General features: G+C 38.0%; 1 protein-coding gene across 10 annotated transcripts in view; it reads right to left on the reverse strand.

Annotated features, from left to right (window-relative positions):
• PCCA (propionyl-CoA carboxylase subunit alpha) overlaps window positions 1-22751 on the reverse strand; it is a 269372-nt gene that overhangs the window by 87470 nt on the left and 159151 nt on the right. For all 10 annotated transcript variants that reach the window (XM_064408352.1, XM_064408356.1, XM_064408351.1 and 7 more), the window contains one exon: window positions 17300-17402. In XM_064408352.1, coding sequence (XP_064264422.1) covers window positions 17300-17402 — 103 coding nt within the window. The remainder of the gene's footprint in view (window positions 1-17299; window positions 17403-22751) is intronic.

Consider the following 22751-nt stretch of genomic DNA (forward strand, 5'->3'; position numbering starts at 1 on the left):
AATATGAGATTTTCTTTTAAGTTGTGGAAGACTTCTATGTTGCATTACAGCACCATTTGACTACAAAATAATCAAAGCTTGTTAACATAGAAATAAACTGTAATTACCTGACTCTGCATTGATCTTCACTGTGGGGAGTTTCCTTGTTATAACCACAACAAAAGTGATGTCTAATGATAGTAATGGCAAGTAGAATTGGGAAAAATTAATATTCAGAACCAGCAAAAAGAATCTCTAAAAATACCTGGAGCTTGGTGAACTTTCTGTCCAAGAAAATGCTAGCCATTGCATTAAGTTTACAGGTCTTTTCTTTGTTAATAACTGCAACATCTGATTATTCTGTAGTTTTGCACATCTTTTTACAGAAATCTACTCTCTCCCTACCCATGGACTCGGGATTGTTCAGGTTGAATTAGCTTTGATGCCATTAAGAGTGAGGCCCTGGGCACTGATATTCTCTGATAGAAAGAATTCCACCCACCTCACAATGAAAACTTTTCACACATTTTTCCTCAGCACAGCCAGATAATGTAAAACAAAGGAGGGATCTCTCTTTTCAAATTCTCCAATTCTTTCAAGGTATCAAGCCATTACACTACTTGCTACTTAGAAAAAAACCCCACTATATAGATACATTAGCATTAAATTTCATATCAACTATGTGGCAATTTTTTATCTTCACCCATTTTGTTTCCAGACAAAAGACAGCAGAACTGTCATAAAAGTGATAAAAATTAAATATACTTTCAGTAAAGGCACACATTCTGTATCTGTACTATTGCTGAAGGCATTAATTCAGTTAATAAAGCTTAAAAATGCAAAATCCTCCTTACCATTATGTTATACAGAAAGGAACCTTACATCTTCAGAAGCAGAGAAATACTGAATAAAGCAGCTCAACTAGACAGAAAAGAGAGGTTGGAAGTACATTGCTCACCTAGTTAACCTAGTCATGGATTAGGAGAATGTCAAGATGGAGTCATATCAATAGGAACCCTGGTTTAACTGCTTTTACTTTATCCATTGCTGTGACTTTGACATGTAAGAAAATGTGGACTTTATAGAATTAATCAATCTTTTTATATTATTCCAAATAGGTGTAATTTCACACCTATTTATTGATGCTTTTTCTTTTCCCCTGCAATGATTTCTGTTTTATAACAGCCTTAAAAATGAAATCTACATTTTATTCATTGTAGGACTGGTGCAGCCAAACATGCTTGAATTGAGACTTGGAACAACAGGTGCCTGATGGGACATAAGGTATGATAAGTTAATTTCCCTTTAAATTTAGGCAAGCACAAAATCATAGTGGCAATTTTAGGAGAAAATATTTGAAGGTCTTACAAGTTCTTGACAGAATTGCAACAATTACAGGGATAGTAAAAGGCTGTGCTCCTACTCAGAGTACAGCTTTACTCCCAGATTTCCTAAAAATACACTTTTATTTTGGCAGTAAATGCTTCAAGAGCAATTTTGACAGTTACATGACCATTTGCAGTGGTGCAGTCTGCCAGTCCTCCTTGCCCCTGGAAACTTTAAAACACCTTCTCTCTTGTTAAGCTTCCAAAGGCTTAAGATTTGCCTGAATGACACCACAACACTGTTACTGTCCCCTTAATTCTTTCTCCGTTTCTCAGTGCAAAATCCATTTGCCAGCTTCTGTTGTAAATAGTTCATGGTCACATTTCTCTCTATGAAAAGGTATCCCTTGCCTTTTCTCAAAATTATGACTGCCCCATTTACATAGGTGCTGCTTTCTGCAATGTGTTGCTGATCACGTTAAGAGCCTACTCTTCCACAAAAATAGTTTGAGACTTAGATAATGAGAGTGTAGTATCCTTCAACTCAAGCGAGATAAAGCTGCCTTTCTGAAACAACTTAAACCATGTTCTCTTCATAGGGCTGCCCACTTCCCTAACATAAAAAGCTGGCAGCTCTTGTTACATGTTCACCATTGGTTTCAGCCCTCGATGACAAAAAGAAAATGGCAATAAACTCACTACTAAGAAAGGTGGAAGAGAAAAAGGAGAAGTTTCCAAGTTCCACTTACTCTGACAGAGCCTGTTTCTTCCTGCTCACTGGACTCAAGCCAGACCAGAGTAGGGGGTGCTGAGTGGGATGTGCTCTTTACAATCAATGGGGACTTTGCCGAAATGCACACAGAGATGTGTGGATGCTGGCACTGGACAGGCAGCCACCACACAAGCTCCTTCAGTCACGAGGATGTGTCTCATCCTTGGCACCAAGACAGGAAAGTACACCCACTACAAGTAATTTAAAATCTCATTATTGGCTTTTTCATTGTCACTTAGGAATCCCAGCAGAACTGAAAAGAATGATAACTCAGGTACACTGTAACTAAAGTAGACACCGTATGTACTTTTCCATATAGAATTGCACAGTTCCTACAAGACCTTTGAAGCACCTCGGGGTGGGGAAAAAGAACAGTTTATTTCTGTGGAGAGAAATTTTGGGCAGGCTTTTCCTGTAAGACAAACATGATCCATGAAGTAACCAGTGCCAGATAACCAGCAGTCCCTCACTGAAGAGACATTTTGGTATCACGAGAATCCTCCTACCTATCAGCAACTAATGACCAGTTAAAAGATGATTTAAATACTCACAGACTGAAAACCATTGATCACCTATTTCCATTAAAACTGACATTATAAAGTTGCATGTTCCATGAAGATCCATACAAGTATTTTAGAGCTTTCCATGATGCTAATAAGCCATTTCATTGTGTTAGATCTGATACCTAAACTGTCAACAGCTCACATCTGTAAATTTCACATCTGTACATTTCCTCTGTAATGTAATATAATGTAGAATGATCTAATAAAAATGTATTACCATTAAATTCACAGAAACAAAAATTTCAGTCCCAGAAAAATAAAAATTGTTATGTCTTATCCCATCCTAAGACTTGCAAAAATCACTTTTTTAAAGATATACTGCAATCACAACTTTTTTAACCTTGAATGCATGTAATCAAAATGGAGATTATCCCTACTATTTTAAATACAGATGCCTTACAGTAGAACAAGAAGAAGCAGACTGTGTTTATGATAAGAAGTTAAAGGACAGCATGCAGCTCAGATTCCTACAAGCATCGAAGCTCAAGGTTATCTAAACCCAAGAGATTGCTCAGACAAAATGTGATTCCTTAAGGAAGGCCAAAAGGTGCAACCAGGAAAAAAAGAAAAAAAGGCATACCAAAAAGAAATCAGTTCTCCCTGATTGAGAGATTTAAGATACTATAAAAAAGTATCTCAATAATGCTATGTTTTTTCAATAACATGCTAAAATATCATTAAATACGATGCATACACTCATAAGTATGCCCATATACCAAAATGTAAACCAAAAATGTAAAGATATGCACATATACCAAAATGTAAACCAAAAATGTAAAGATAAAATTGTGAATATTCATGTAAATATCACAAAAGAACCATCAACGTAAAATATAAGCACAAAGAGAATGATCCCACCATTCCTTTATTGCAAGTCATATAATAGCTTTACCATTAACAAAAAATTAAATTATTTCACATTTAGAAGCAGACAGGTCCATCCAGCCCTAATAATCACCATTCATTAAAGGAGTCCTTGCCTATATGACCTATTTCATTCCTTACAATCCTACAGCAGAAGTCAAGATGGCTCCTTGCATAGGCAAAGACCACAAGTGTGCACCGTAACACCACAGCAAAGTTGTATGTAGAACTACCCTTGTGTGTTTGATTTGGCAGAAAATAATGAGCAACACCCTTGCTGTAAAGAACAGTTATATAAAAATCATTGTAACAGACAGGCCTTATACAAATCTGCATATACCACATCCTTAAACTGGGAATAGACATTTTATCTTTCTCAATGCTCCCTTAAATTAATTGTTTCTAAAAGGGAGTATACACCAGTTAAATGAATGTGTCTTGATTTGTAAGCCAAAAAAAAAAAATCTAAAGCCTCCAGTGTGAGAGGATAATATTCTAATACATGGCATTGGCATTACAGAAGCCATTTGAAGTACCATAAAAGCCATAAAAGGTACTATGGAAAAAAATATCAAAATACCTGTTGGGTAAGATGACAAATAGCATTAAAGGCTGGCAAACTCAGCTGGAGATAAAGGGTACCTTACAGGTGAAAGGCTGAGACATCTTTTTTCTTCCCAATGTTAATTAATCTTCTACGTGCTTTGCACAGATTGGGTTTTAATGACAGTACCTCACAAGGAAAACGTCCAACACAGTTAAGATATACTCTGAGATTATCTGAAGTCACAAAGCTGTACCTAAAGCATATTGATCCAACAGTTTCCTGTACTTTTTATTTAGTATTCAGACATTTCTTGAGGACAAGACAAAATTGGAAAACTTGCACTGAGCTTACTTCAGTGCTGCCACCAATGACAGGACACACTGATGCAGGTTTAGAGATGAAATGCTATGTTCCACTGAAAATGCAACAGAGGACAGTCTTGTTTTAACAAGAAAAGGAAAAAAAACCAAACCAAAACAATCCAACCAACAACAGTCTAACTGAAAAATACATTGAACTTTGCCATGCAGCTTAAAACAATTATTGCTTTAATATTTTTTAAATATAATTGAGCTTAAATGAGAAAGAAAACACATTATCAGATTCTGAAGAAATAATACATGTCAGCCCGTGTTGTTTTTAATTCCGATCTGGAGAAGTTGAATAATATGTCTTTAAAATTCTAACTGTACGTATTGAAATATGCTTGTAATTAGGAAGGCATACAACAGAGATGAAATATAACCTCAAAGACCAAATGAGAATTTATACTCCGAAGTCATTTCATCTGTTAATCACTCTAGCTATCTGTACACTTGTTAAAATGATAAACTAATGGAGACCATTAAAAAATTCCATCTGAAGACTATCCCTAGAAAGCCAGGCAGATCTAGTAAAGCACATTAATAGTCTCAAATGAGTGAAAAATAACAGTTTTGTGCAACATTGAACATACTTCCCGCTACCATTTTCAAAACTATTTCCCACCTATTCTGGAAAGCATTACTAATGTTGAATTTTCTGGGACACACCCATAGCTATTGAACCAGCTTCTGTCAGGAAATGTGAATTGTTCAACAGGTTCAAAAGATCCCACTCTGTAATACTCGTAAAGCACTCATCCTTACAGCCATATGGCACTTCATTTTTTTTCAAGCACATTTTTACAAAGCCAAACCACATCTCTTGAATTGGGATTTATTCTATAAACTGCAATAAAATAAGTAATGAAGATTCGTAGTCTGCACAGTCAGCCTGAGCAATTCTACATCACCAGTGGTTCACCTTGGATTGCAGCTGCAGACCAAGTAAGGGGCCAGTACAACCTGATCTCACCACAGACTTTGGCTGTTCAGACTGATAGATTGATGTGACTGACAGTGACCATCCCTTGGCTCTCTCCCCTCTGCTCCTATTAACTCATCTATTTCTGCAAGTTTTCCTTTGCCAAGGAGAGGAAAAAACCCATTAAAGGAGAGAATCTATTTCTTTTTTTATCTTGAAAGTTGCTGCTATCTTACTCTGGCTGATTTTGCTCTTGGTCTGTTTAACTGTTAAACAAAGAAAGCTCAGGTTTCCAGTTTTCTGAGATTTGGATATACTATCTGTCTATCTCTACTCTTCTCTTCATTTACTGCTGTTTAACTTTAGACAACAAAATCAGTCTTCATTCTTGCTTATTGCATATTCAGTGTCCAAAGCCAGGCTGGATAGGGCTTTGAGCAACCTGCTCTAGTGGAAGATGCCCTTGCCCGTGGCACAGGTGAGTCTGTGTGTAACTGGATCTTTAAAGGCCCTTTCCAACCCAAGCCATTCTGTGTTTTTATTATGATGATATGCCACCAATGCAGCTTTCCTTTGGCAATTTTCTTGATAAAAGTACTACAAAAGAAGCTAAGTTATTCAAAATTATGTTTGTTATAAATTAACAGTATGCTAACCTCACCATCACCAAAATCAAGATGCCAGTTTGGCTTAATATAAAGGATGTATGGTTATTTCCCTCCTCCTCTATCAAGTAGGAGAAAATATTAAATTAAAACAGGATAAACTATGCATGCAAACTAGTCTGTTGCCATCAAACAGCTGGGCTGCTCCAACAGTGACAAAGAGGTCACTGTGTGAAAATACACAGCGATTACAGCAATAAAGGAAACAGCTGATAGAGGTTAGGTGGTGGAAACAAGAGGGCAGCCACAACAGAAAGACAAGGTTGGAATGAAGACAGGAGCATGGGAGAAGCAGAGGAAGAGCCTGCCAAAAGGCGTGGGGCTGGGACACAGCTACAGAATGAGAGGGAAGGGAAGAGCCTTAGTACCAAAGTTGTCCATTATCACACTGCATTTTCAGTTTCTTATAACTCAGATGGATTCTATTTAGGCTGAACAGTCATTCAGAGTGATTTCAGAGAGGAGAAATTTCACAGAGAAATATGCAGCTATTTCTGATACAGAACAAGAGTACATTTTTAGCCAAATTACTAAATTTTATTGACTTTTCTATGCAAGGCTGAAATATCTTTATGATTTAGAATGGAGGCTTGAAAATCTGCCTGGAAAGTGAAACAGTTGGAATGCACCTCTACCATTCTCCTACAACCTGCATAATTTTGGGCACGTTCTATGCATTTCAAAAAGCAAAGCCTACCTATATGTGTAGGTCACCACACTTCATACCCACAGGTCTCGAAGATTCTTCCTTGCATTTAACATAAACTAGCCTGGGGAGGAACACTGTTCCCACTGAAATTGTGAGTTTGGATTGTAGAATAACAGGTCAAGCATAAAACTAATAAGACTATCACCTGCTAGGGCTGAGCAGCAAAGCAAGAAGCAGCAGCATAAAGAACCCACACACAACAAAACTGGACACTGAGGGCCCCATAACTGGAGAAAGCAGGCTGAGACAAAGATTAGATGTGTCCGGGAGAGAGGTGGAGAAGAAAAGACGGAGAGGAAAATTTGGAGCAAGAAGTAAGGAGGCAGGGGGAAACTCACTGAGCAAGAAAACTAGAAATGGAGGAAAGAAATGGAAGTGGCAACAGAAACACATGAAGCCTATCTCAGAGAATGGAAGCAAGGGAAGTATGCACTGATTGTTCAGGAAGAAGGAGCTAGAAATACGGGATGAGGGTAAAGAGAGAACTACCTAAAGAATGAGAGAGCGATCTTAGAAATAGAACTACCAAACAGACTGTATGGTAGAAGAAATGGGACAAGCAAAACTAACATTGAGGCCCTGGAAAATAAGGACCAATACATGGATGAAAGCCTATAGGCCTGTGGAGCAGGGCACAGCAAGGAGAGGGTTCTATAGAAGAGAACCAAGACTGATTGCCAATTGATGTGGAAGTCCAAAGGGGAGACTCGGACTAGCCAGACAATGAGCATGAACCAGGTAAGACAACTGAGGAATGGAAACTAGGACTAATCAGAGGAATGAAACCAGAACAAACTCAAAAGAGGCAGGACTTGAAAAATGACACATTAGTAGCAGTAAGCAAAAATATGTTAACAGGCAGAAGGAACAGCTTTTGAATGCATGATCACCTTTTAGGAATGGATTCTTCCCAGAAGTAGCCAGATATCACTTGCTGATGGGAAGGCAGAGAATAGCACTTGTGTCTTTTCCTTTGTTTGCCTTATCTCAACCTATGAGTTGCTTTCCATCTTATTCTCTCTGCCCTGTCCAGCTGAAGAGGGGAAGTGATAGGGCAGCTTGTTAAATATCTGGTGTTTCAGCCAAGGTAAATCCACCACACTGGTCACACAAATAACACACAAATGACCTGAAATAATTCTAGAATTATGGATCTACAGGTCTATTTTGGTTTCCAATTGATTTAAATTTCTTGTATGTCCTCGAGATACGTAGATTTTCTCCAGAACAGCAAATATTGACAATAGATTATTACTTAAATCTGATTCCTTTTTCTATTCTTGATAAGCCACAGAAATGCAATTCATTGTTAATAACTTATAATAATTTCCCTCCTCCTGCATTCCAAACAGCCTGGTTTTCTCTGTTAACCCTTTCAGTAACACTACCTTTAGCCTGATCTCAAAAGGAAAAAGAGGCTAACAAAATGCACAATTTATTTGCATGACCCTCCTCAAAATTCCCAGCACACACTCAACTTCTGAACCCATTGACTGGTCAGTATTAACCAGACATGTTAAAATTCCTTTAAGTTTTATGAAAATGAAAAGCTGCACAGTGGACAAAATGAGTGCTTCCATTCAGCTCTTGGACAGACAAGGGCAATTTGTCCAGACAGCTGGACTGGCCAACCTGTGAGTGAATACACAGCAGACCCAGTTCTGCTTTCTGGCAGGACAAATGGGGACTGTGATGGTTCCATAGACAGAAGATTGAAAAAAAAGGAGGGTGACATGGTGAGAGGCAAATGGAGGAAACAACTGGGTGAGGCACAGGGCAGGAAGAGGTACTATAATATGTGGTTCCCAGCAAACACAGAAGTGTGGTGAAGTTACTGATGTGCACAAGTAACAGAGACCCAAGAGACAGCCCTGCAGACCAGCCAGTTAAACCAGTGTGAGTCTGCTTGCAGCCCACTCCATCTCTTATCAACATGTCCTAGGTGCCACCCATCTGAAGCTGGACTGCCCTTCCTTTCACAGGGAAGATAAGAGGTAAATAAATAGCAATGTCCAGTGGCAAAACAGGCTCAGCTACATTTCTGGAAAGCAGAGAAGTAAAGCCAGCGCCACCAGCGTGTTCCTGCAAACTCCACTAAATGACATCATGACCACAAAGCAGCCAGTGGAGGATAAACACAAGCAAAACATCTGCCATCTTGCCTTCCACTCATTTTCCTTGAAGATCAACCACAGCTGTACCCAAGTATCACACTGATTATTTAACACTGACCAGACACTTCCCACTACAGTTTTAATTACATTCTTTATTGCAGAAGCATCATGACACGGCACAACGCACTGTTATACAGAGTTGCACGTGCCAGCTCTTAACAAGTTATTCCAACTAGCAGCAGTACAGCAGCATTAATGCAGCACTGCCCAGACTAGGTTAGTCAGCACAGGCTCCTTTGTGCTGCACTAAACTGTGCCATGTAAACATATCCTAAATAGGGAACAGAGCGCAGTGTCTCTTGGGTGACATTATACTGTGTATAAATAACAAATGGGACTGCTATCCATCGATGGGCCCAAACATTTGTACTCTAATCTTCATTTTTATCTCCCCACAAGCCAGATTCCATAGTCTTATTAGAATATCCTGCTTGCATTCAAATCTTTGTTACAACAAGCTTAATAGCCAGCCGTACAGCTGTCCCGCTAGTCTTGTATAGCAAGATCTATTCCACAGATCTCCGGCTGCCACCAATAGCCAACATGGATACCAAATGAACTCTCATGAACAAAGCTATGTTTTCTTAATAATAACAGTTGTATAAACATAAGGTCTTCTCAGTTAAAGGGAAACCAACATCAAAAAGCAGTAAAACACGGAACCCTAAACCCTTCTTTCTTTGAAGAAACACGTTTGAAGCGAGGTGTTTCTAGTTATGGGTGAATGAAATGAGAATTGAGCTGCAACAAACGGACATCCAGTCTGTATGAAAGACTAATTAGATCCATCTGAGAAGCTGTGTCTAAAACTGCTTCACATATTTCAAAGGAAAGCTCTTCTAGTCTATCTTTTGAGAAGACTACATCAAAACATTTAGTCACAGCTGACGCACATCTATCCACGACAGGAGCACTATTTTTCATAAGCCATAAAAGCTACATTTAAGTAATTTTAATAGTCTGGCTTACTTAAAAATTAAAGGAGGGGGAAAAAAGCAGCAAAGAAATTTAGAGCTAAGAAAGGAACTCAAAACAGTAACATCTTTGTAGTTCCTCCTTACACCAAAGCATCAAGGGATCCCCAAAAAGAGTCTTATACTGAATATTAAATGTGCTAAAATTTGCTCAGAGAATGGAATTAAAGCTGAAGCAGCATCCAGGAGCAGCAGAGTTAACTATGGCTTTTGTGGTAATAAGCCAGGCTCTTAACACTATATTAGCATTCTTTTAAATGCAACTATTGCTTCTGCTGAACCAGCAGGAGGAGCTCACAACATTTTTTAATCTATTCATTCTACAAAATTTGGGAAGAGGGGTTGGGATGTTGGAGGCGTTTCTGGGCGCAGGAAGGAGTTGGTTGGGTATTTTCTTTCCAGTTTTGTTGGATGAGAAATCAGTGTAAAGAAAAGCATCCAAGTAATGTTCATGTAAGCACTGCTTTTAGAAATTAGAAAATCATTATATGAATATTGTGCTGCAGGATGTCAAGTGCGCATGGCACACAAATAAATTGAAGCAGCACCCACGCCTCAAGGTGTTTTCAGTCTTACACCAAAAAACCACAGGAAGACTGAAGGGTGAGAGGACACATCAATTTCTGTATGCCAGAAACATGACTTCCTGAAGAAGGAAAATGGTATGTTACTGCTCTGTATTGTTACAGAGCTTTAATTTATTTTTTAGTTTACTGTTCACTGCCATTCCTGGAACCACTGGATCATTACCCAGGAAAGAACATAGTCTCTATTTTCATACCACAGGAATTCATGCTATGAAGCCACCTGTATGGGTAAAACTCTTCTTTAGGTAATTTTAAATAAATCATTATAAAAACCTAATTCTTCCTCTGCCTACTAAGGAATATATTTTAAAGCAGTGAAGTCTGATTCTAATACACAGAAAATATACATCCAAACTGACCATGCCTGCTTTTAAAATATTTTTCATTTTATCATTTCAGACTTTTCATTGCATTTTCTTTTTAGAAATGTGTTATAGGCTACATACCAGTGCCAGACCAGGGTACTGTGAGTTTTTAGCACAACTACAAATCTCCAGAAATGACCATAACCAAGCTATTGCACTGCTCTGACACAGAGGGAAGAGCATATTTAAAGCCACACCGTGAATGCATTGCTCAAGGAATTTTAATTCCCAACCATGTAGGTATTTTTTCTATATGCTTATGAAGTACAGTGTGAACAAACTAATCTGAGACATACAAACCCATGCCAAAAATCTCTCTTTACAAAGCAAATATGTACCATCAAATACTTAGTGCTAAACTGGCATGGTATTTAAAAAACTGTACAATCCAGACACACTCTGCTTCTCCTCTGGCTTAGTACAAAAACACACCTAAGTACATACAAATACTATACAAGTATACTCAGTATTTACCTCTACTACATGTAAAGGATCCCAGCACTTAAACTTTCTGAGACATTCAATGGGGCAGAGTGGAAATGCATACCAGAAACACTGAGTTCACAACAAGATACTGAGGCCAAGGCCACTTTCATTTAAAAACCACAATGTCAGCAGTCACAGAAATGTAGCAATTAAAGCAGCTGCCACAGAGTCAAAACTCAGGGAGCAATGCTCTCCTCAGGTTGAAACATTCAAGTGCAGAGTGCTTGCCTCCCAGGAGCAGCCGTCCACCCCACCAGGATAGGAGAGGGCAACTTCTACCCTTACAGTAAATCTGTCACTAGGGAAAAAGGAATGCAGGACCTGTAAAGGAAGAGAGTCCATCATCAAGCAGGAGCACAACTACTATAGCCAGTGCTTCCCAAGCATGGAAATTAGGGGTTTGGCTCCCACCACAGCACTAGAGTATGCATACTGCACTGAAGGGACATTATACACAATACACAGATCTTACAAACAGAAAATGCTCCAGATCTGAACCTGAACTAAGAGACTGAAAGTAGGTATATGACAATATAATGCAAACCATGTGGAAAAAGGCACGGAAAGTTCTCTGCTTATAGCTGTAAGGATTATCTAACAGATCTTGCCCCACCCACTAGTGTGGGGCAAGACATGCACTTCCCTTTCATTCAAACTAATATTGGACATGGGAACAACAATACAGTTTATTTCAAATATATAACATGCAATATATACTTAAAACTAGACTAAGCCAAAAGTCTTAATCTACTGCTTCTAGGGATATATGTTAATTTTTATTACAACTGGCTGCCCCTCTTATTGTTTTAATTCCTACAGGTATTTGTTTTTCATCCCTATTAATACAGCACTCATATTTCTTTCACGTGACCAATTAGTTATTATGTGCCTGAAGCATACCAGAAATGTGAAATACTAGTAATAATAATTCTGGCATTTTATCGATTCTCTTAACAAGGTTAATAATTTTATAGTGATAGATGGGCAATGTTATTTTTCTACATGGACTACTGGAAAGACAGAACTTAATATGCACTGAATTACTATCCCACTCCATTCACAGTTGTGTTTAAGGAATTAAATGTGAACTAAGCTTGCTTACAGCAACTTCCTGTATCATTGCTCTGATTTTCCATTATACTATTCCTTGTTCCACTTGATGCTTTGCATACTTCTGTTTGATTTTTGGGTAGTGTTCTTTGTTCCCCCCAAAAAAAATTTACAACACAATGAAAATATTTCCTGAAGTAGTTTTCAAATAAACTTGCCCGTCAGTCATGAAATTTACAGTAAATGAATACACCAAAGTTCTCCAAAATAAATGTTCATTATATGTGAATTTGAAGTCAAAGCTTAATCGTAATTGGATAAACACAAATTCACTAACTAAAAAAAGCATTCACATAAACATGCACCTACTCTATATTGATCATATAGGATATATTAAAATAATGATGACAGTAATGCTTTAGATTCTATTTTTATGCTAGCATTTTGTGCTATACAATAGGTTTTCTCTTAGAAATGTTAAGAGGTACACTGGCTGATTTTCCACCCACATATTATCTAATAAATTCTTTACTTCTCAAGAAAAAGATAGGGGGAAAATACTGGGTTTTTTCCTAAAAATGATTTAAAACATTTCTTTCCAACTGGACTGAACAAGCTTCAAAAATTTTTTCTGAAGATTTCATATCTGTACTACACTTATTTGTTCTTAACTTTGGATTTAGGAAGTGATCCAATGTTTTGTGAAAATGGTACCCCTTCTAGTAACAACCTGAATTAAGGAATTTAGCTTTCTCTATTCCTCTTATTCAGCATTTGACCTATGCAGGTCCCTCTGGAAATATATCGAATTTCCATTTGCCCAAAGTAACTTCTGAACTATGACATCTTACGCTTAAAAAAATAAAAAATAAACAACTTCAATGATAAGAAGCTACTTTATAACTGAAAACATCTGGAAATTCTTTGACAACTAAACTGATGAGAAGATGAGGCTAAGCGGTCTGGGAAGGTATGCATTTACTACAGAGATGAAGAACCCTAACAGGAAGGACTGTTTTCAAACATGAAAAAGGAGAACAACTACTTGCAGAGAAAACAAGCAAATCATCAACCAAGAATTCTCAAGACAGAGAATTCCTACACTGTAGCAAATAATCAGAAAACAGATAATGGCAAAAAGATTTTCAAGAATTAAGTTTATTGGATAGAATACAGTTACAAATTCCTCAGTGAACTAAAATTATGTTGGAAGGAGGGTTAGAACTAAATGACTTTTAAGGTCCCTTCTAACTCAAACCATAATATGAATAAACAATGCCACCATCACATGGATTTAGACCATCCTTGGTGACTGACATGTGGTTTTGAAGGACCATATTCATACGCTGCAGGGAAACCAAACAGCTAACCAGGTTTCCTCAATATTTTGAGGTTCCTATTTGATTTTGTCTCTCCCACCCTTCAATACCGTGCAGAACAGTCGAGTTTTGTAAAGGAAGAACAGACTCCAACCTTCAACAGCAAATCTCAATCAATGAAAACATAAAATAAACACATTTGATACCCAGACTAGCAATTGAAAATGGCAAAAAGGGAAAAACTCCTCTTTGTAATTGAAGTAAAAAAAAGATTCCAGAGTCTGGTGGTGGGATGCTTCTGGGCTGCTTGTTGCTGTCTTGCATTGCTTGTTACTGTCTCATGTAAAGGAAGGTATTCTTTCTTCAAATTTTATTTTAGCAGCAATCTTGACTGTAAGATCTTTAATTCAATTGGCAAGAAAAAAAATTTTAAGCATAAGAAGAACACTAATCAAAGCTAAGAATCTGACCATCTGTCCTCTGAAAAACTAAGCGGTATACATGACAAGCAGTTACTTTAAAGATTCTTCTAGCAATTAATATATAGAACAAAGAAAAAAAGAATAAATGACATTTACATCAATTTAGTTGGCAAGTTCTTTGTACACAAGCAAGCAGGTCCCACCAAAGCTGCTAAATTTTATTTCTCAAGTCAGGTCATTGGAATCTTTTAATTGCAAAAGCATTTGCTACGTTGATAGGATATCACCAGAAACAACTGTCTGGTACTGAAAATTCTAATAATAATTTTATATAAACTTAAGTACTAGTATACATGTTGCTGGCTTCATAATAAAAACCAAGTTACTTCTATTTTAAAAGAAAATATATCAAATTACAATTCAAGGAAGTTTTCAACCTCTACTGGAATCATAAAAATTAATATTTTTGTTTGTAGTGCTTCAGGCAAAGAGCATCGTTCACACTTGTTGACCACTTATCCTTTAAATCCTTCAGTTTTGGGAAGCAAGACTGCTGAAGTGGCCTAAAGCCAGCCCCCATCAAAGACCTCTGTTACAAACAAAACAGTTAAAAACAGATGGTTTCAAAACTCAAAATTCTGAAAAATAAAGAGCAGCGAAGAGCAGCTAACACTGCACAATTCCTCGGGAATCTCCTGCTCAAGGAAGAAAACGAGAGATGACCCGTAGCCCAAGATGCTGCGGAGGGATCGGCTGGAGCCGCGGGAAGCGAGGCGCAGCCGGCTGCTCGGAGCTGGGGCTGGGGAGAGCAGCAGAGTTACAGTGAAAACAAGGAGTCCTGTGGTAAACAGAGTAAATCGGGACACAAATGCCGCTGTGCAAAGCACAGTTTGCAGCGCGAGTAAACTCCTGAAGGGGAATGTGAAGGTGGCCCTCCCGCTGGGCCAAGTAACTGCGCCGCAGGTTCCGCTATCCTCGTCACATGCCATGAGGGGACACAACCCACAAAGGCAGGAGCCTGTGTCACACCAACTTAATAGCAAAAAAGTAAATGCAGAAGTTCAAAAAGTGAGGTTTGTGTTTCTGACAGCAAAGTTAATAAAGCAAGCTTTGAATTTCCCCTTTTTTTCCTGATGGTATGTTACACCTCCTGATCAGAAACAAGATTTCTCATTCCTAGTCTTGACTTGTCTTCTTTGAAGTTTGAAGGCAGTTGGTTTTCCATTGTAAAGTTTTGAATAACAATTCATATTTTTGACGGTGCTGTATTTACTATAAGCTCTTATCTGCACCACAATCACAGGAGAACACCAGGAAAAAAAAATTACTGATGAAGAATAACATGTCCTCCGCATTTTATCCAGTAACAATAAAAGTAAGTTTAACTCTAAACAACCCTGCTATTAAAAAATAGTTACCTGCTTTTTACATAACTAAGCTCAGGTGCAATTTTTAATATACTGTATCTTCATAGGTATATGGTTTAAGTGAAACACACTTCCTTGATGTGATTTATTTCACCAGGTATTTTCCAGATACAAATAAATAAGGACTTACATTTCCCCAAGTATACAGGCATGGTTAGGGTGGAAATAAAATGCAAAAGCTATTGTCACAAATCTCTCTGACCCAGGCTTTTAGGCACACAGCCGGTCCTAAACTGGCACACTTAATGCTTAGGCACCCACTCTTTGATGCTGAGGCATGCTCCTGCTTCCCTGCCTAGCAGAAGGCAAAAGCAGTCAGTAATTTACTGTAGAGACACAAAGATATGAGAAGGAACTTTCACATTTGTTATTGTTTGAATAACAAACCAAATGATCAAAAATCAGACTCCCATACACTTTGTCAAACTGGTTTATACTAGCTGTAATTCTCATACTATTGCAAGACATCACAACTGTTAGCAGTTCCATTTAAAGTGAGAGACAGGTTTGGACTCAAGAAAATCTCACAAAATGTGTGCACGTATGCAGGTGTATGCTTTTGTAATTGGCTGTGCTAAACAGCTCCCTGGTTTGGAGAAGTCTAACTATGGGAATTAGATCTCTGAGCTCACTGCATCCAGGGCCTATGCAACACTCACAGCAAGCAGCAGGCTATCCCCACAGCAGCAGGCAGCTCTTGTGCTGCAACAAAAAGGTGGAAAGGCTGAGGGCAATGACTGCTCCTGGGAAGGACTATCTCTGTCACACAAGCCAGTGCCAGCCCAACTCTAAACTGGGCTGAAATCTGACAGAGGTGTTCTGTTTGAATGGGCTGCATCCAAGTTCAGAGGATGTCAGGAGTATTATGTAGAGTATTATGTAGTCATGCAGACTTGGCCTTTGCTTCTGAAATAACAATTTACCAAGCAGCTGTGTCACCGCCATTCTAAGAAAATCCACCTTATTAAGACCCTTTTGAAACCTTTTGCCTAAGAGTCAACAAATACTATACAAGTCAATGGCCAATTTAAAAAAAAATAAATATCATTTTGGTTCTGGAATCACCATTAGCAGACATAAAAATTAGTTCTCCCGACAAATTTATCTTCTTAATACTTCAACCAGCTTGTGTCTTGGCTTTATTCCGCTGAACGGCTGAATTACCGAACTCAGCATTCCTGTTCTTCTACTGTCATGGTCTGTCCTTCTGCCTTTCATGCTGACAACATTACGTGCTTAAGCAATTACTTAGAACATTTGTAAAAAACAAAAGTTTATATACATTCATCTGAAGTGAATAAGCACATCCTGAAACACTGGCATTTGACTATGACCACATACAGTTCTACCACAGAGTGCTGAATAATGCCATTCCAGTATGATTGCTAATTCAATTGGCTTGGATCTTTGATTTGCTTTCCTAAACTCTAGCTTAAGGTAAAGCAATTTTTGTCAACATTGCATTTGTTTTCTTGCTCTCATATATTTACAGTAGAGTATAAGATGCTACTTCCAAACAAGACACTAAATAGAATAATTTAGAAACTAATTTAATAAACAATTATACATAAAAATGTTCCACAGGCATGAGCCCTGAGAAATATCTCAGTACACTAGCACTATTCAACTGTCAGAGTCTTGTCTGGTAATTAACAGCAATGCCTACTAAAGACAAATCACATATCTATCCTCAGTCAAAGAAAATATGGAGAATTTCAGCAGGTGTCAAGGATAATATATATACTGACTCAATGCACTGAATTTCTTAGAAAATGAGCAGAACTTACAGAAAATGATGAGCCATGCTTTGAAACTGCAACTGGGTAAATTCCATCTCCTAGATGCACAGAGAGCTCCCAGCTACTTCTCTTTGATTCAGCAATAGGAATTCTAAAAAAGAAACAGACAGAAGAAAAATTTTAACAGAGATTTCATGCTTCTCCCAAGTTAACCAGAAGCACTTGCCTCATAGGATGGTCCTGAAGGATATAAAATATCATTAATCTATAGACACAGTTGGAGAGCATACCTGAAAAAAAATATATACTAAATACATTTTTCTGTCAAACAGCATATAAGGAGAAAATACACTCTTACTTTCTTTCTAGATTTGCCTTGACACACTGGGTATGCTGATAAAGTTATAGGAGGCCCTTGAATGCAGCCAGCACTTGCTGCAAAATTAGCTCAAACAGGATGAAAAGCAGAGGAGAAAGTGGGTTGGCAGGAGAATAGCAACAGTGATAACTGGAGCAGTCTTTTCAAGGGCAAAATATAATCATTATTTCTTTAATCTCATTCTCAGTAAACCTTAATTAAAAGCCAATTACAGACAAAAGATTCATCCAAACAAGTAATACAAGTAATTTTATAACTCATATACATTTTTAAGTATCTCATCCACAGAGCCCTTCAAGCATACTGAAAAAATAATGATGTATCATCACAGCTCACATGGAGGATTATACCAATTCCTGCAGCATTCTGTGGCTGCACCATTTATCAAGTAACACAGGAAACCTGAATCTTTTCAACTTGAAAAAGCACACACCTGGCAGCAAAGGAATGAGAACTGAGCCTCCATTCTTCGAAATTCAGAGTGAAACATGCAATTTTCAGCTATTTTATTTAAATATATATTCATTCTCCATTTCCTCATTCTAATGTCTCGAGTCTCTTCCACTTTGCCATAACAACTGGTGTCCAAAAGTATACTACAACTTTTCTAATGAGTGGTCACCATACATTACCATGAGCATGCACCACATGGCCTAAAGGGAAGGCAGGAAGGTGTGATTTACACTCCATTAAAACAAAACCACATTTTGGTATAGCTTTTCTTCCATTGACTCTTACATGTTTAGATTTTTCTGTAAGAAATCTGTAGGGATAATAATTTTATCACCTTTATGTCACTTTTAAGGATCATTTCTGCTATAACATTAATCTAATGTACATTATAGCACTTACTACACCTTTTATTGCAGCCTGCAGAGTCTTAAAACCAGTAAACAAGTTATACCACACACATCCTCCAGAGGATTCAGGTGACCAGTGAACCACATGTCACCAAAGAGAGTGCTCAGGCTTCCTGTGGAATCAACAGGGAGAAGCACCTGTGAGGCCTCAAGAGGCCACAGGAGGAGAAATTCTGTCCAAGCCAAGGATGATATGCTGACTTGCCAAGGATTTCAACAATTATTTTAAGAACTTTAGGTTTTTAGATACCTGGAACTTAAGAAAGCACAACTTCTAGTACTTAATGAGGCAAGGAGCTTCCAAAAATTGTGCCTTGCCATGTGCCTGGAAAGGGGAAATGGAAATGCTAAATATATCAGACACAAATAGATGCATAATGATCCTTAGTTACTTCTGGATGCAAGCCAAGTAAGACCTACATCAAATTTCACCAAATACCTTAGCTCACCTCTATCACTACCCTAAAAGTTCACAAGACAGATATTGAAAACAACCTGTTCCCATGCTAACAATGCCAAGCGTTACCTTTCACATTTAATATAGTGACAATTGTCAAAATAATAAATCTGAGGAGTTTTCTGTGGTTTATTGGGTGCAATGTCATTTCTCAGCAACTCATATTGGAATTCCTGTATGTCACCAAACATTTAGACTGGCTGATAGGAAATGTGACAGACATAGGAGTTCCTGAAGAAGAGGAAGAGGAATTTCCTGCACAGGTAGCAGGCAGCAAGCTGAGATGTTTTCATTGCACTTCCTGGTATCAGATCACCAGTAAGGAGGAATACAGGCAGCACCTGGTTAAGTTCTCCACGACACTCCACTGAAACAACCAACAGGATTTAGTGGTTTATAGCAACTTCACATTTCTTACATTAGCACTAGGACCACATCACAAACTCAGCGTAGTAGATCTGCTTCACTGGTGTCATGAGATTCCTTACAGCCTTGCTGGCACAGCCCTGCTTCATATTGCATTTGACTGGAAGTGACCTCATGAATCTGGCTGCTGGCCATCAAAGGAAAGACAGCCTTGTTCTCCAGCAGGGATTATTTTTGTTCAGTCCTGTCTTGCTGAGCTTTGTCAAGTGTATCTCCAAACAGGATGCATGCATCTTGAAAGGCAAAACTATCATCACTGCTTTGCCTGGGTTTCAAACAGCCACATAACTCCTCTCTGCAACACCAATGGCCAGGAGGGCAAGGTCCAGAGCTGCATCAAATATACAGCAAATTGTACTTCCCTCCTGGAATTGCTAGATCCCTTTGCACAGGGACATTTCTCAGCTTTGCTAATCAGCTTTGCCTGTGGTTTTGTAACTATAACTGACACTGGCTAGAACATATACATCAGCTCATGACAATCCTATTTCTTCATTAAACCAAATTCCTTTCAAAGAAATTATCTTGTAGTAGACTCCATGTTGATAGGATTTGAGGGTAGGGAACGTTCATATAAATAAGGATTACAAAGTCCAAAAGTAAGGATCAAAGTCTAAGTTTGTTGAATATGAAAATGAAGTTGCTCACATCCATGAACTACTTTAGAAATGCAGAAGTTTCTACCAGGCTAGGAAATGAGATTTGTTGTGGGGTTTTCTGTTGTTTTATGGTGTTTTGGGTTTTTTTAATCTGAGACATCTGAGTGCATGGGAAATTATATTTGTTCTTGGCCAAGGTTTCTGCCTTAGCTGAGAAGACTTTTAAGTCCTCCCAAAGAAAGCATCTGAACTCTGAATATATTTCACACTAGGTTCACAGAAAACTCCCCAAACTTCTGGCTACTCTCAAAATATGGAACTTTTAAAATTCTACATAATAGGCTTAAATCCAACATATTGTATCCACAGGAAAAAAATATCCCACTGAAAATAAAAATAGTGCAATTTTTGCCATCATAAAAAAAACCAAAAACAAAAACAACAAAAAAAAAAATCCATAAGGCACTTCCCTTCCAACCCTAGATTCAGAATCCACACAGTATGTCTTCCCCAGGGTTCAACATGCCCTCCCTTTTCTCCCAGTTTTGGCAAATGACATATCATCCAATAAAATTACTTCATTTGCCTATAAAGATCACTGCCTGCAGGAAGAAGCACAAGTTTCACAGCAAGATGAGTGCCAGGTGGATGGGGAGCAGGGCCATGGAGAACTGTGAGCTGCTGATCCTTGCCAGGAGCATTACACACAAAGGGACAGAGACAGCAAAGGCAGCACGGCAGTCACAACAACAGGAGATGGGTGGAGAAGGGGGCTATCAACTCCTTCCACACTAAAATGGGCAGTTCTGAACCTCTCCACTCCAAATTGCCTTCTAAGGGGAAGCATCACAAGCATAGGAACACAGCTGAAGAGTGATGGCCTGGCTTTAAGTCATAAAGGCTTTACTCCAAAGCACCAATTACAAAAACATGTAAGCAACGCAACAAGAAAAACAGCAGCATTTGCTGTCTTAGTTATTTCTTTTCAAGCTCTACTGCTGTTTGTTCAACCAGAGATGTAGTCTGTGTAGAAACCTATTATGTCCCTTTTACCCCCTAATGCCGTGTGTGGGAGAGGAAGACACTTGAAAATAACACAGCAACCAAAGCTCCTGGTTTCTTTGCAAGTTTTCAGTGAGGAAAAGCAGACAACTGCTAAAAATTTTAGGTCGACACATACTTACTGTGCTCATGGAACACATTAATTAAACTATTATCTATTCTAGTCAAAAACAAGTAATGAAAGAAAACAGACACTCACAAAAGCAAATCAAGTAATAACTCTACCCTGGCCATTTTGATTGTCACCAATCAATCAGATAGAAGAAACTCAATAAAAACTACAATTTTCTGCAGTTTGTGGCAAATAAACTTCCCCCTCCCTATTACCACTGATGATGTAAATGAGTTAGGATGTCACCAGCTCCTAAAGGATCAGAAAATTGAGTACAGATTTTTATACTTCAAATTCAAAATATGTCTTCTAATGCTGAGGTGGAAAACACAAATTCCTCTTCACTTCTGATATTTTTGCTGCATAATACTTTATGTAAACAGAGAAATCCCAAACTATCATAACAAATCCTCCCGTTTGAAAGATTACAAGCGTTTGAAAACCACATTATGTGACACTCCATAAAGCTGTTTTTCAATTGTGCAATTACCTATTCAGCAGTTAAATAAAAGTGAAATATTGACTTAAAACAATGTTAATGGTCAAAGAATCATTAAGAAATCCTTCATCATAACTTTCACAGCAGGTGGCCTGTAAAATGATCAAGAATAATGTGCTGGATTCTGTAGCCACCAAGGTCAGTTTCTGCATACAAATCTTGCAAAGGGAGAAAAAAAGACCTTCAGAAAGTGGGCCATTCATCTGAACCAAGTTCAGAGAATTTCCAGCACTGTGAAAAGATATGTTATGCAAGCACATAGATGTATTCAGTGGGGGTAGACTGAACCAGCTACATGGAGACTACAAAGGAGCCCTCCCATGGCTCATGAATAAGTCGAGGAAATGATCAGAAAAAAATGCAGAGATGTTTAGACAGATGGCCCACTTAAAATGCCTGGGACAGGGCATAAGCAATTTTAATGAAACTTTAGATCTGCCATATAAATTGTTTCTTATTTTCCCTGCCCTCCCCCCACCCCTCCAAAAAAAAAATCAAGAAAGGCAAATAGAAATTAAACAACTCACACAAGAGCCTATCTTGCGATGAAAAAAAAATCCTAAAAATAAACCCACAAACCACCAAAAAAATCCTCCAAAAAAACTAAAAAAGGGAAGTAAATCTCACACGTTTGAGCATTATTGGTTTAATAAGTTCATATGCAAAGAAATATCCTTCAGAGAACCTTCAGCTATCAGATGAATATAAAAGCAGGGAATGGATAGATTAAAAGAATTCTAAACAGAAGTGTACTGCCAAACAAAACACAAATCTAAGCTTTAGTATCTGAGTACTTTCAACACTTTCCAACATAAAAGTTCATCATCACACAGAAAAGATAAAAGCAGCACTTTCACAGGATTATTTTAAGAACCAAAAATTAAGTGCAAGGAACCTAAGAATCTGGGAATATTTTATTCAGCAATTTGAAGTATTTTCTGTATCTATTCACACACATTTTCTACATATATTCAGACTGATCCATTTATACATATCATGTGCCCTTTTACATTAAAATAGGTTTTCCTTCTTCCTGCTTTATATGTGCATACATATACATGTACCCTTTTCATTGTGAATATGAAAATATACCATCATTAGACTAA

Source organism: Passer domesticus, chromosome 2, assembly GCF_036417665.1.
Source record: "Passer domesticus isolate bPasDom1 chromosome 2, bPasDom1.hap1, whole genome shotgun sequence".
Lineage (NCBI taxonomy): Eukaryota > Metazoa > Chordata > Aves > Passeriformes > Passeridae > Passer > Passer domesticus.